Below are 13332 nucleotides of genomic sequence, written 5' to 3'. Positions count from 1 at the left end.
GGCTAGGAACTGGAACCAACTTCCAAGGGAAGTGGTGCTGGCTCCTACCCTGGGGGTCTTTAAGAGGAGGCTTGACACCTACCTAGCTGGGATCATTTGAACCCAGTTTTTTCTCCCGCCCAGGCGGGGGGTCAGACTTGAAGATCTACAAGGTCCCTTCCGACCCTACTTCTTTGATTCTATGACTGCTTTAAAACTACACTTGGCTAGAACATTTGAGACTAGGAAACAGTTTCAGACTTTGACTAGCTTATTCTTTCTATCATTCCTTGCTAACACCTGCTTCCTAGGACAGAAATTAATTCCTGAATTACATAGACCTAGCATCCTAACCTGCCACAGGTAAAGCAAGGGAACCATGGCGGCCAATGTCCGGCTTCTATAAAATGTTGTCAATATAAGCTCAAGAGATCCCAGGTAGAAATCTACACCACCCACTACAGAGGAAGGGAAAACCCCTGACAGTCCCATACCAATCTTACCAGGATGTAAACTTTCTTCTTGACCCAAAATATGGTGATCAGTCTGACCCTGAGCAGAGGGGCAAGATCCTCTAGCCAGGACCCTCTGGCTTTGCTCCTAGCAGGATCATTGGCACATCCTAGTCAAAGTCCCCAGTCTTGGATGTAGCCAGAGGCAACCCAAACAGGGTGTGGGGCCCACAGCAAATCAGCCCATGAGGAGCCCCACCCCCACTCCAATCCCAGACCTGAAGAAGCTGCCACCACCAGCAGTGGCAGTGGAGCAGGGGTAGCAAGCAGCTGGATGTGGAGCTGCCTCTCTGCCCAGCTCCATGATGCTGCTGCTCCACCTAACTCCTCAGGGACCCCCAAAGTGCAGGGCCCAGGGCGTTCACCCCCACTAGGGATGGCCCTGGATGTAGCTAGCACCCAATGCCTCTGGGAAGGCTTAAAAACACCCTGACACATATAGCAGAAAAAAGGGGAGGGGAGGCAGGGGCAACTAACTAAGCCCAGAAGCATAGGAAATACCTATGTTAGAAAATAGGCAAACCTATGCCTAGATGATCCCCAACCAGTGGCTATCCAACCTCTTCTTGAACGTGTCCTGTGATGGAGAGTCCACAACTTCCCTAGATAATCTATTCCACTGCCTCACTGTTCTAACAGTGAAGTTTATCCAGATATCCAACCTAAACGTGCTTTGCTGCAACTTCAAGCCATTGTTCCATGTCTTCTCTGTAGCAAAAGAGAATAGGCACTTTCCCTCCTCCTTTATGACAGCCCTATCCAGTAGGACATATTCCTAAACTAGAGTCCATCAGCATAGAGCAAACTAGAGTGCAGCTTTAAGGTTAGAATATGCTTTCCATGCTCCCATGCTGTACAGCCCAGGTCTGGAATGACTGAAAAATCCACTAGGCATCTACCTGCATGTTTAGACACAAATACCTTTTAAAATCTGACCCTAAGTGAAATACAGTTTTATCTTGAATAAAAATATAGTGTAAGATGTAACTTCCAAAGTAAATTTCAACATGGGCAGATGCTGAGCAAACCATTTTGCCTTAAAACCCATTTTAAAATTATACCAGGAAGCATATTCAACAAAAAACAGCTCCCAGCCCAGTGCTGAAAGGACCTAAAAAGATAGAGCTGGTTATAATCTGTTTTGCTTTAAGATATGTTTGATCATCTTTTTTTTTAAGCCTAATGTGTGCTCTGTGACTGATAAGGGATGTTAGATGTTGTCATCTTTACTGATTTATTGTGTGAATGTTACTTCTTAGAAGAAATATACTGTGGGCCACAGATTCACAAGTCACCTGCCAAATTATGTTCTGAAACCTTTTCCCTTGTGCTCCATTCCCAAGGCATTGTGGGCATGTCTACACAGTGTCCTGGGCTATGTCAAAAGTGCCTGCTGTTGAGAGACCCTGCGAACCTGCTCCAATTTACATGTGCCAAACCCAGAAATGCATTGGTGAAACTACCCTTAGGCCCTGCTCCCCTTCTCCTCCCCCTATCAGCTATTGTGGAGATCTCTTGTCTCTAGCATGCTTGAGAACGGCAGCAGGGGATGCTCTGGAGTGCCTTCACTGCTGTATTTCAATGTGTAAACTGGTGGAAGGATGGTACTAGGGAGTGGGTAACCCTTGTGCAAGCATCTGTTTGCACACACTTATCTAGGCTGTAAAGAACACAGATTGGGAAACTATACCCAAAGACTGCTAAAAAAAATGAGAGAGGACCAGCTGATGGGCTATTGAGCCAGAACCATTTTCACCTTGGTAACTAAAGCGGATCTACTGTAAGTAGGTCAAATGTGCTATTACTTGCTGTAAACTGGCATCTGTTGTACATTATGCTGCTTATAGTTTGACTGGAGGATTCATCTGCAATCTTCCCCCACTTCCTCTTAGGGCTAGAGCCTGAAGCCTGCAGGCAGGAAGAACTCCTAATAATATAAATGAAAATTTACTGGAATATAAGGACTGAAAGATTTAACTCTTCCACTCTTCATTTATTCCTCTCAGTCTCCTGTAGAAAGAATTACCCACAGGCTTGCTGTTTATAGTAGTAATTGTTCTGGGGACGAAAAACACAATTGCTTGAAAAGAAAATGAAGCTAATAAATTTAATGGATTACACTGCCTATAGGTTTCCTGATTTTATGTTGTGACCTTCCTTTGTTATTAACTTCTTCATCCGTAGGTTTTTAGTACAAGCACAAAGGATTTATACATTTGTCTTTGGTAACATACCTCAGACTGGTAAAAGCTGGGAATTTACTCTCTGTCCTCGTCCTTGTGAGACAGCATGATTTCTCCAAGCCATTTTTCTTCCCTTTCATGATTTTTGACACTTTCACAAATCAAAATGGAAAAGAATAGACTGCTGTAGATTGAATGTACAATGCAGCTTTTATCTGCATAGTGGCTTTCATTGGAGCTGTAGCCTGAGAGGTGCTGGAGATAAATCATAGCAGAGGATGAGAAAATATAAAGCCTGCCTATACATACAAGTTCTGTGTTAGCATCTATTCCTGCTGCTAGGAGAATGTGTGTGTTGCTTCCCAACTCTCCTGCTAAGCACATGTCCTGCCTTGTCTCCTTCCATCATCATTAGTCTCCTCTAACACAGAATGATGCCTATTCCCTCTGTCTTACCAAGGGAATGATTCCTTCTAGCCTCTCTATACATAACAAATAAATAAAAGTATTTTTCTTCGTTGGGGTTGAACTCACAGCACACTCTGGTGCACCCCTATTACATGCTCTGGCCTAATCATTTGTCCTGCTACTCCTCCACCCTCTAGCAGACCCTCCTCTCTTAATAGGCAGCATAAAGCAGTCATGGGTTGGTCTATATTGCGTAGGGACTTCTCTTCTTCTAGGGGCTAGTCTATTACTCCTTTCTGCCACTGGTTTGTTAAAGATATAATAGTAAGAGCATTTGAAAAATTACTCACCACACAGCTAGCACATTGCAATTTTTCTAGCAAGAGGTGGTGCTGTATTGTGCCAGGAGACAATCTTTAGGAAAGTGGCTCAGGCCCTAGGAAATTCTTAAATTTTCTAAGAGTAGGTGCTAGGAATACAAATTCCTTCAAATCTTCTTGTCAATGAGGAAAAAAAGCTGCTGCCCTGAATTATAACACACCCTGTTGAGTCATGTATGGCCTCATGCTGCTGTTCATGCTTAGCCTATGGAGATCTGCTTTTGGAAGAGTCCATGAGACAGGTGCAGAAAGCAATGCTGTGAGCAGATATCTGCCATTTCATTGGCTTTGTAAGTACTGTCTATGCTGCAGCTCATGCATAATGTAGGGATCCTTCAAAATCAAAGAAGGTATGCACTTAAAATGTTTCTAGCAGTCTGAAAGTACTTACTGGTTCTACTGTTATTCCCTATATTATGAGCAAAAAATGCCTGCCAAATTAAATAGCAACTTTTCAATACATGTATTTAAAATAGTATTGCTAATTAGTAGGAGTGTGCAAAATGGGCCATATTCAATTTGCATTCAGCCCGAATCAGGGACAGCGATTCGATTCATTGATTTGGATCATTGTCCCCAATTTGATTTGGCCAAATCTGAATCTGAAGATTTGATGCTGATTCGGACAATCAGTGATTCGGCCATAGACACAGCTTTAAATGTTTTTTTTACATATCTCGAGGCTCATGAATGCTGCAATTCTGGGGCGGATGGAGTGTCCTTCCCCCCCAGCATGCTTGGCGGTGGACCTGGAAGTGGACCGGAAGTAGCTTTTTGACCACCAAGCACGTGGGGGACCACCAAGCATGTGGGGGACCGCCCTTACCCCCCCCCCAGCTCAGTGATCAGCCATGGTGGGACCCCAGGTGTCCCCCAGTCACCAGAATGGGGGGCAGGGAGGGGAGTCCCCCGTGCACTCCATGGTTGACTCAGAAGTGGACTGGACGTGCTTCTGGTCCATTTCTGGGTCCACCACCAAGCGTGCTGGGGACCCCCCCTCACGTCCCCCACCCCGCCATGCTCCTGGAAGCTCTATCTGCCCCAGCATCTCAGCATTCACAAGCCGCCTGTTACCTTGAGGTATGTGGAAAAAACATTTAAAGCAGTCTCTGTGTCTGAATCATTGAATCTCTCTGAATCGATTTGGAGGGTTCTGATTTGATTCAAAGTCATTAAAGGGTCTCCTGATTCGATTTGGATTTGGAGATTCAGCTGAATCGGGCCAAATCTCTGCTGAATCAAATCTGCAACTGATGCTTCGCACAGCCCTACTAATTAATTAGCAGGTGTTCTAAGTTAGGAATAATATTTGATTCTGCAAATGGGATTTTATTTGTGGGAACCAAAACACTTTAATTTTTTTAATTGTCTTTCAGCGAGTATTTTCTGATCTTCCACTGGCTTTTACCAATGAGTTTGACTGGCCCCAGTTTTCAGGGATCACTGGATTTCTGAACTCCACCATTGGGTAAGTTAATAGAAGGCTGAAGTCAAATTTTAGCATACCTTGAAGACCAAATAAATAAAATACAAAGCAAAGTTAAGAGAGAAGAATCCAGTACTTGCATGGAAAAATATAAACATTGCTGTGCTCTGCCTCTGCTCTTCTTAAACTCATAATAACCCTGAAGTTGTTTTCCTCTCTCTCCCTTATCCTAGATATATACATTAATACATGTGTTTTAGCCAATCAAGCCTATTTCTCATGCTTTACTGGTATTCAGGGTGGATTCCAGAGCTGGTCACATTTTTAATTAAAAAGAAATTATTTTTTAGGAATTTTATTGCTATTGAAACTAAAAGAAATCACAAGTTTTGGATTTTTGTTTTCTTACTGATTTTTTCCCCCCTGCTGAATGCAATAGAATAAATTAAGTTTTGGGTTTATTTCCAGCATGGTCCTACCTTAAACTTTTTTTTTCCCCTGTTTTCCTTTTCTATTTTCACAATATGAAAGAGACTTGCAAAATCAAGACTACAGTATTTTTAAGAAAAAGCATTCTGAGTTTTGCAATTTTAAGTATAGTTCTGAATGAAATTAATAGGCAGAGTTTGAATAATAAGAATAAACTTGCAGAATAACTATGATTTTTTATATGATTCTGGAAATTAAAGCATAGAACAATCCAGAACTTCCATGTTCTTTGAAATCTTATTTACCAAATAACTACATCCTTCATTAACTAAATACTGCATTCTTTAACCAGTGCATCCAGTCTGCTTTCCATCATATGCTATATTGAAGGCTTTAAAAAGTTCACGTATTACCATTAAATCATCCTTGTGGTTAATGCTCAGTTTTATCTCAGGTTTCTATGTAGATCCTTTTTGGTTTCAAGACTTATCATGGTTTTATAACTGCACTGCTCATTGTTTGCCATTCTCCAGCTCAGGCACTTAGCTTATCCAAGTTCTTCATATATAAGTTCAAACACAAAATCAACAGCCCCAGTAGGGATTAAAATGTTTTCAGGGCTGTGGAAATGAGTTTTATTTTCAACTTTCCTTTGGGCAATTCTGCTTCGGAAGGACTTTTATTTGTCTCTATGCTGCAAAGTAAAGGGGAAAACTAATCAAACACAACGTGCCTTCAAATCGGTCAGTCCAGATTTATTACTCTGGGAAATGAACGTCCTGCCAATATTTCTCATTTTTATTTACTGTTCCACAACTCTAATGAAAAGCCAGACTCTTTGCGTGTCAGTGTAATTGCTTTTTGTAAATGTTATCTTAAAGGTTCAATGAGCAACTATCTGAAGAATCAGGAAAACATGGCTAAAAATATGCACCATTTGAAAGGCACTATATATTATATCAGTCTATATACAGCTTTCCATTTATATCATCATGTTTAAAAGAAAACAAATGTTTTAAGTGAACAAAGAGGAAATAGAAACACAAAGGATGCAAGATTTAAATATTGAGTTAATTTCTGACTTTTCAAAACCCTCTTTGACTCTTCCTGAACTTCAGATGATTGAACATAAAGGATATTATACTTCATTTGAAAGCTTTAGTCTCACCTCATTACTATGCTATGCACCTATGGTTATTTCCTGGTCATTTACATTAAAGAGAAAGTTAAATCCTGAAATAGGCAGTGGAATATAAACCCAGAAAATGCAGTTTTACATTTTGGTCACCCATGACTAGTTCCTATGACTTGTTGGCTCTGCTGTAGCCTGTTAATTGTGTTATACGGCCTTTCTGACCACCTTTTAAAACTACTGTTTCCTTCCCAATTGCTGTATTTGCCAAATCTTCCCCCCAATGTCTGTCTGAACCTCTAAACAGACTTCTAATAATAAAGTAGTCATACTTCACTTAGTTTAATTTTGAAATGCATAATTTATTAGAAATTCACTCAATGTAGTGTGAATTATAGTGCAGTGTCTATTTTCCCTTTTCTTGCATTGCTCAGTAGCATACTGAATAAAACATGCTAAATATGGAAAATATAGGTTCAGTCTTTCAAAGGCTACCAAGAGCTGTTCCACTGCTTTTAGTGGAATGACTTACAATAGTATTTCATGTTGTAGAAAATCCTGTGCCCCAAAGTGTAGGGAAAATCAGTTAATGTATTTATTTATTAATGCTGAATGTGTCAACTGCTTTCATTAAAGCTAACTAGGTTTTTATGTATGAGATGAATTTAGTACCTTTTGTTGTGTTATTTTTTCAGAGGCTGGACAGACTCTTTTTACTTATATTTACGTAGAAGAAACCTCTGCAATCACAGAGACTTCCAGAATATTTCCAAAAATGGTATTTAACTCATTGTTTTTAATAGATGAAAGTTTGATACTTGATGTTGTGCTAATGGACAAGTCTCACAGACACTTTAAGTTGTACATGCTGCATGCATGAAATGTGGAGAAGCAGAGAACAACACTGTTTAACGTGGTGGTTTTTGTTTGCATCAGTCTATCTCAACTCTGAATAAGGGCTTACATAAGCTTGATTTCTTTCATCTATACTATGACTAATGACTTCTGCTTGACTAATAATTGATGCCTTTCACTGTCTAATCCAGAATTCATTTTTCTTTATCTGAATATTGTTTTAATTAAAAAATAATTAGATCTGAATACTAAAGGTTCTATGTATGCTTCCAGAATTGCTAACTTCAGACAATTTTGCAGGATTATAAATTAAAATATTCTTTTTTCTTTTTATGGCCAATTTTTGCTCTAACTAGAGAATAAAACTAAATAATGGCTTTGGCAATACAGAAAACATCTGTATTGTGTAGCCTAGCTGGAGATTGGTAGTTCTCGAAAGGGTTAAAACATTAGTTTTGAACTAAATCTATGAAAGAACAGTCCTATAACACCTTCCTAAACAGAGCTGAATCTTACCGTCAGTTCACAGTTATATGTCCCTCTTAAAGCAGATTGAAGGTATTTGAGTGTCTTGCATTTGTGCTCCAAAAATTAAGCAATCTACTCCTTTCTCCATGTGTGCCACAGGGTAAACACAGGAAGTCGGACACTAGCTAGCTGTCCCCACACAGATGCTGTGAGGAAAGGTTCATGCCCTATTGTACAGGATATTTTGTAGTAATATTTTAGATGCTCTGTGCAACTCTTTATTTACTTAAGGCTCCCATACAGCACAAATCAGGATTGTACACAGTGGGTACATCCACACAAGCCATTACCACACAATGGTGACTGCGTATTTATGTAGTATTTGTATAATCAAGTACTAAATAACTGTACAGTAACCAGTTATTGTGCAGTAGCACTGGCAGGCACCTTTTTAGTAATGCTACTACACAGTAGTGTATTAGCACTGTTTCTGCTCTGACGTGCTACTGCGCAATTATTTGGCTGCTGCACAGTTAGTGTTTCATGTAGACATGTCTAGTGTGTATACACAGTGGGCACGTTTACACGTGTGCATTTACTGCACAGTACAGGTGCACATTAATACATGCATGCCCATACTGCAAAATAAATATGGTGACTTACACTGACTTGAGCATAAATTCAATACCTGCATCATGCAAGATTCAAATTTGCACCCAGTTAGTTACTGCGCAGTGACATACCTTACTGCACAATAACACTGTGTCTGTGGACTGATTTAGGACTAATTTTAGTCGCAGGTCAGTCCACACACAGCGTTAATGTGCTTTAACACCTACACATGATGCCAGTCTATTCCTGCTTACTGCACAGTAAATTTAAGCTGGCATAAATGCACATGTAGACATGCCCAGTGTGTCCTGTAGTAGCTGTACTGAAGATGACCTGGTAACTCAGGAGAATGGCTTTCACTTCCAGTGCTAAAGGTTTTGGACTCAAATCCCACAGCAGCTCTGACTGGGAAAATGCAAATAGGATCAGATTTAGATGATCATAATGGTTTCTTCTCATTTTAGGGGCTATGAATCTATTTGCTGACTATAATACCATCTTTCTTAGATATCTTTTATATATTTTTTCTTCCTCTGAGGTCCTTTCTTTTTTTGTAATATCCCTCACACTTCCATAAAGTGTCCTGATTAGTTCCTTATCCCTCTTTCTTCCCATTTCACATGCATATTTTTACTCTTACATTGTACATACACTACTTTCATATTGTGTTGTATAAAATGAGGCATGAATGACAGGGGGCATGGTGGCACTGGCAGTGGAGGGAGCACAGCAGCAGTAAGCGGAGAGCTACTGCAGATGCTGCCAGCATTGTCAGCAGCGGAGGGAGTGGCACATGTCAACCAGGGGTCAGCAACCACCCGCAGATGCCGCCGGCTGCGTCAGCAGCAGCCAGCGGCAATTGCTGACCATCCACAGATGCTGCCGGCAGTGTTGGCGGGGGCGGGGGGAGTGGCAAGCAGAAATTGCCCTCACCACGTTGCTGGTGCCTTTTCATAGGGGGTGCACCATGCTCAAGTGCATGTGCACCCCCTCTGCAGGGGGGAAAAAGTGCACCCCCTACGCATCACCAGTGAAATGAGGTGAATCTGCCTGAGCAAAATGCTGTCAAGAAAACTGAGAGGAGAATTTAGAAAGAGAAGAATCACAAGTGATAGAAAAGCTCCAGGGTATCTTCTCTCAGTGTCTTCTCTTAATCATTTTGCTGACACAGTACTGTAAAATTTCATTTTTATTGCCTTATTTGGTATAATATTTTCCCCAAATGGGGAAATTTAAATGGGGACTGTCATAATATTAGGCGGAAAAACTGACTACCAAGCCCACACTTTCCCCCATTGGGAGAATTTAACCCTCCTGTCTAGAACAATGGTTCCTAGTACTAGAAATATGAAATGACAGAAGAGACTTTAAGTTTACAATACAGAAATCAGTCCTCTCTATCACAGAGCTAAGACCTGTCGAGTACTGCAAGTCCTTAGTATCTCTAGGAACTATGCAGCACATCACAGGATCAAGCCCATAACACTCAAGCTAGGGTTTGTTTAGTATATAGCTCATAGAAAACCATGTGTTGCCTTTTCTTCATATTGTCATCACGGAGATGAAAACAAATAGAAGGAAGGGCTGCTCAAGGTAAGAGCTTCCAGCTGGGCACAGACTCAATCAATGGGAGATCAATTTTTTGAATTGCCAGCTTTGACAGTTCTCCTTTAAAATTCAGTCTCTGGAGATTGAAAGTGAAGTTGGGAGACGCAAAAAAGAAAAACAGCCATTAAAAACATGTCTGTCAAAATGCTACTGAGAAAATTCTGTAACTGTAAAGTTTCAGGTGCTTAAAAGAGAGTTTATTTTTCTTCACACTGGTAGGGTTATTGGAAACTTTTCAGAGTGTTTTTTTTTTTCCTATGCTTGTTCTATTATGTAGTATGCAGTATTACCTAATCATTGCAAGCTGGCAAAATCCTGCATCCTGTGAGTATTGGTAGACTCTAAATGCATCAAGACTCTCATGGTTTCACTGTAAAAAGGGATGAACAAATGTTGAGGCAATTCTATGAAGGACCCCATATCTATGCATTGAGAACTGTTGCATTTTTGTCCACAAAGTAGATCAGTGCAGGAGAGAGATAAACTGTGTGGTCAGTAGCAACTTTTCTAAATGAAACGGCATCCCTTTTGTAAAGTTCAGTATCCCAAAGAACTAAAGACTGGATAGAACTAAAGACAGAAGATTTTTCCAGAGCTGGGGCACCATATGGCTCATGTCCTGCATAAATAAAGCTGAATCCCTAGACTGATCTTCATGGGTGAATCTATGATTTTAAAAAGAGCTGAAGAGAATGAGCTAAAGCACTAAAAAAGCTGTGAAATAGAGACCAGGCCAGCTAGCAAACAACAATATTGCCCTAAGTGTGGTTAGCTTGATTAGTAGATCATCAAGACTATTAAAAAGGAGAGACTATCATTAGCACCTGTAGAGTGAAGAACAATGGGTAGGGGGATCTACCCAACTCCAGGAGATGGCCAGCCAATTTCACAGGGCCAGCCACTATTTTTGTGAGCTGATTGCGGTGAGGTGCCCCATGCCTCTGATTGGCTAAGTAGCTTCTGTGGTCCCGCCCTTTGATGCTGATTGGTTGTGAGGGCTGTTCATCATGTGGTCCCACCCCTCACTGCTGATTGTGGGGGCAGAAAGTGCATGATTGCCAGCCCTCTCAGCCAATGAGTGGCAAGGGGCAGGGGTAGTAGCCATCTTGGGCTCCCCTTCTTGTCCCCACCCCTCCCCTTGCTTCCTGGCAGGCTGCTCAGCCGGGTTACAGTGCCATGAGGACTGCTGGCTCCATCTGGGGAGCCAGCATTTTATTTTCAGTCAGTTGTTTTTTTCCTGCAGATTTTGCAGAATTGCCCAATTTCACAACCATGAAGTCAGTTGGCCATGAATCATTAAGTCAATTTTCTCCCTCAGCTGCCGGAACCAAGGTCCTTCCAACCCCAGGTAGAAAATCAGTTTCCCAGCTTACTACACACACCCCAATGTTGCAGGGCTGATTTCACAGAATCATAGAAGTAGGGACAGAAGGGACCTTGTAGATCTTCAAGTCCGACCTCCTGCCTAGGCAGGAGAAAAACTGGGCTCAAATGACTCCAGCCAGGTAGGCATCAAGCCTCTTCTTAAAGACCTCCAGGGTAGGAGCCAGCACCACTTCCCTTGGAAGTTGGTTCCAGATCCTAGCCACCCTGACTGTGATGTAGTTGTTACAGATGTCTAATCTAAACCTACACTCCAACAACTTATGGCCGTTATTCCTTGTTATGCCAGGTTGTGCTAGGGGAAACAAGGACTCTCCCAAACCCTTCTGGTCCCCCCCCCAGTGAGTTTCTAGATGGTCACCAGGTCCCCCCTCAGCCTTCTCTTGTGAAGGCTGAACAGTTTCAGGCCCTGCAGTCTCTCATTGTAGGGTCTGCCCTGTTGTCCCCAGATCATGCGGGTGGCCCTCCTCCGGACCCTCTCAATGTTGTCCACATCCCTCCTGAAGTGGGGTGCACAGAACTGGAGACAGTACTCCAGCTGTGGCCCTGCCAACCGTGACCTCGCATTGTCGGCCCATGTTCATCTTGGAGTCAATAATGACTCCAAGATCCCTTTCTGCTTCCATGCACTCAAGAAGGGCATTTCCCATCTTATAAGTGTGCTGCTGGTTACTACTGCCCAAGTGCAGCACCCTGTACTTGTCAGTATTGAAGCGCATCCTGTTTTTACTAGCCCACCCCTGTAACCTATCCAAGTCTTGCTGCAGTCTTTCCCTCCCTACTAGTGTGCTCACCTCACCCCAATTTTGGTATCATCAGCAAATTTAAACAGGTTACTTTTCACCCCGTCATCCAAATCTCTGATAAAGAAATTGAACAGCGTGGGCCCAAGGATTTAAAAAAGGACTTTTTATTATCTTTGATCTTGGATGCTAGTCCTAACTTATGTCCACCTTAGCTTTCCTGACAGCCCCCCTACAAGCCCAAGCAGAGGAGGTATACTCTTCTTTGGAGATAGCACCCCCCCTTCCACTAGGTGTATGCCGCCTTTTTGTCAATCAGGCATTCCCGGATGCCCTTGGGGAGCCAGGAGAGCTTTTGGGCATTCTTGCCCCCCTTGCTTCTTGTTGGGATGGTCACCTCTTGGGCCCTGAGTATCGTCTCCTTAAGCAACAACCACTCATCTTGGGCACTGAGTTCCCCTCCCCTCAAGAACCCCAGCACCTCTCCCACTAATCTCAACTCATTGAAGTTGGCCCTCTTGAAGTCTAGGGCTACTGCCTTGCTGCAGGCCCTTGACACCCTGTGCTGGATGGTGAATGCCAGCAAGTGATGATCGCTATCACCCAGGTGGTCAAGAACCTGGAGGCCCCTTACCAGGTCATCACCTGTGGCCGGGACCAGTTCCAATGGGACATTTCCTCTGGTGGGACTGTGCACCTCCTGAATTAAGTGGAGGTCCTGTATCTCAGCCAGGAACCTCCTGGAATGGTCCAACCTGGCTGGCTGTTCCTCCCAGCAGAAGTCCGGGTAATTTAAATCACCCATGACAACTACATCCCTTGCCTTAAGTGCCTCTGCAAGCTGGCCAGCTCCATCCCTTGGTTGGAGGGTCTGTAGTAGACCCCCACTGTTAAATCCCTCTCCCCATGGCCCCCTTGTATCTTGATCCAGAGCACTGCAGCTTGCCCTTCTTCTGACCCCATTCTGCTGGCAGAGGATGTGTATTGCTCCTTGACATAGAGCACCACACCCCCACCATTCCTTCCTTCTCTATCCTGCCTGTAAAGCCTATAGCCCCTAATGCTAACTGCCCAGTCGTAGGATGAATCCCACCACGTTTCTGTAAACCCTATTATGTCTGGGTTTGAACTGGCTATTCTGAGGGTGAGTTCCTCCTGTTTGTTCCCCATACTACAAGCATTGGTATATAGGCATTTAAGGCCTTGCATAGCTG

At 42.6% G+C, this 13332-nt stretch overlaps 1 protein-coding gene across 2 annotated transcripts in view; it reads left to right on the top strand.

Annotated features, from left to right (window-relative positions):
* The window catches only part of AOAH (acyloxyacyl hydrolase), a 158505-nt gene that overhangs the window by 93712 nt on the left and 51461 nt on the right, over positions 1-13332 (top strand). For both annotated transcript variants that reach the window (XM_019538687.1, XM_019538695.1), the window contains exons 13-14: positions 4839-4930; positions 7145-7227. In XM_019538687.1, the coding sequence (XP_019394232.1) occupies positions 4839-4930; positions 7145-7227 (175 nt within the window). The remainder of the gene's footprint in view (positions 1-4838; positions 4931-7144; positions 7228-13332) is intronic.

This window comes from Crocodylus porosus, unplaced genomic scaffold, assembly GCF_001723895.1.
Source record: "Crocodylus porosus isolate Cpor-Errol unplaced genomic scaffold, CroPor_comp1, whole genome shotgun sequence".
Lineage (NCBI taxonomy): Eukaryota > Metazoa > Chordata > Crocodylia > Crocodylidae > Crocodylus > Crocodylus porosus.
The sequence above is the reverse complement of the archived record's forward strand: the minus strand, read 5'-3'. Positions and strand labels throughout refer to the sequence as shown.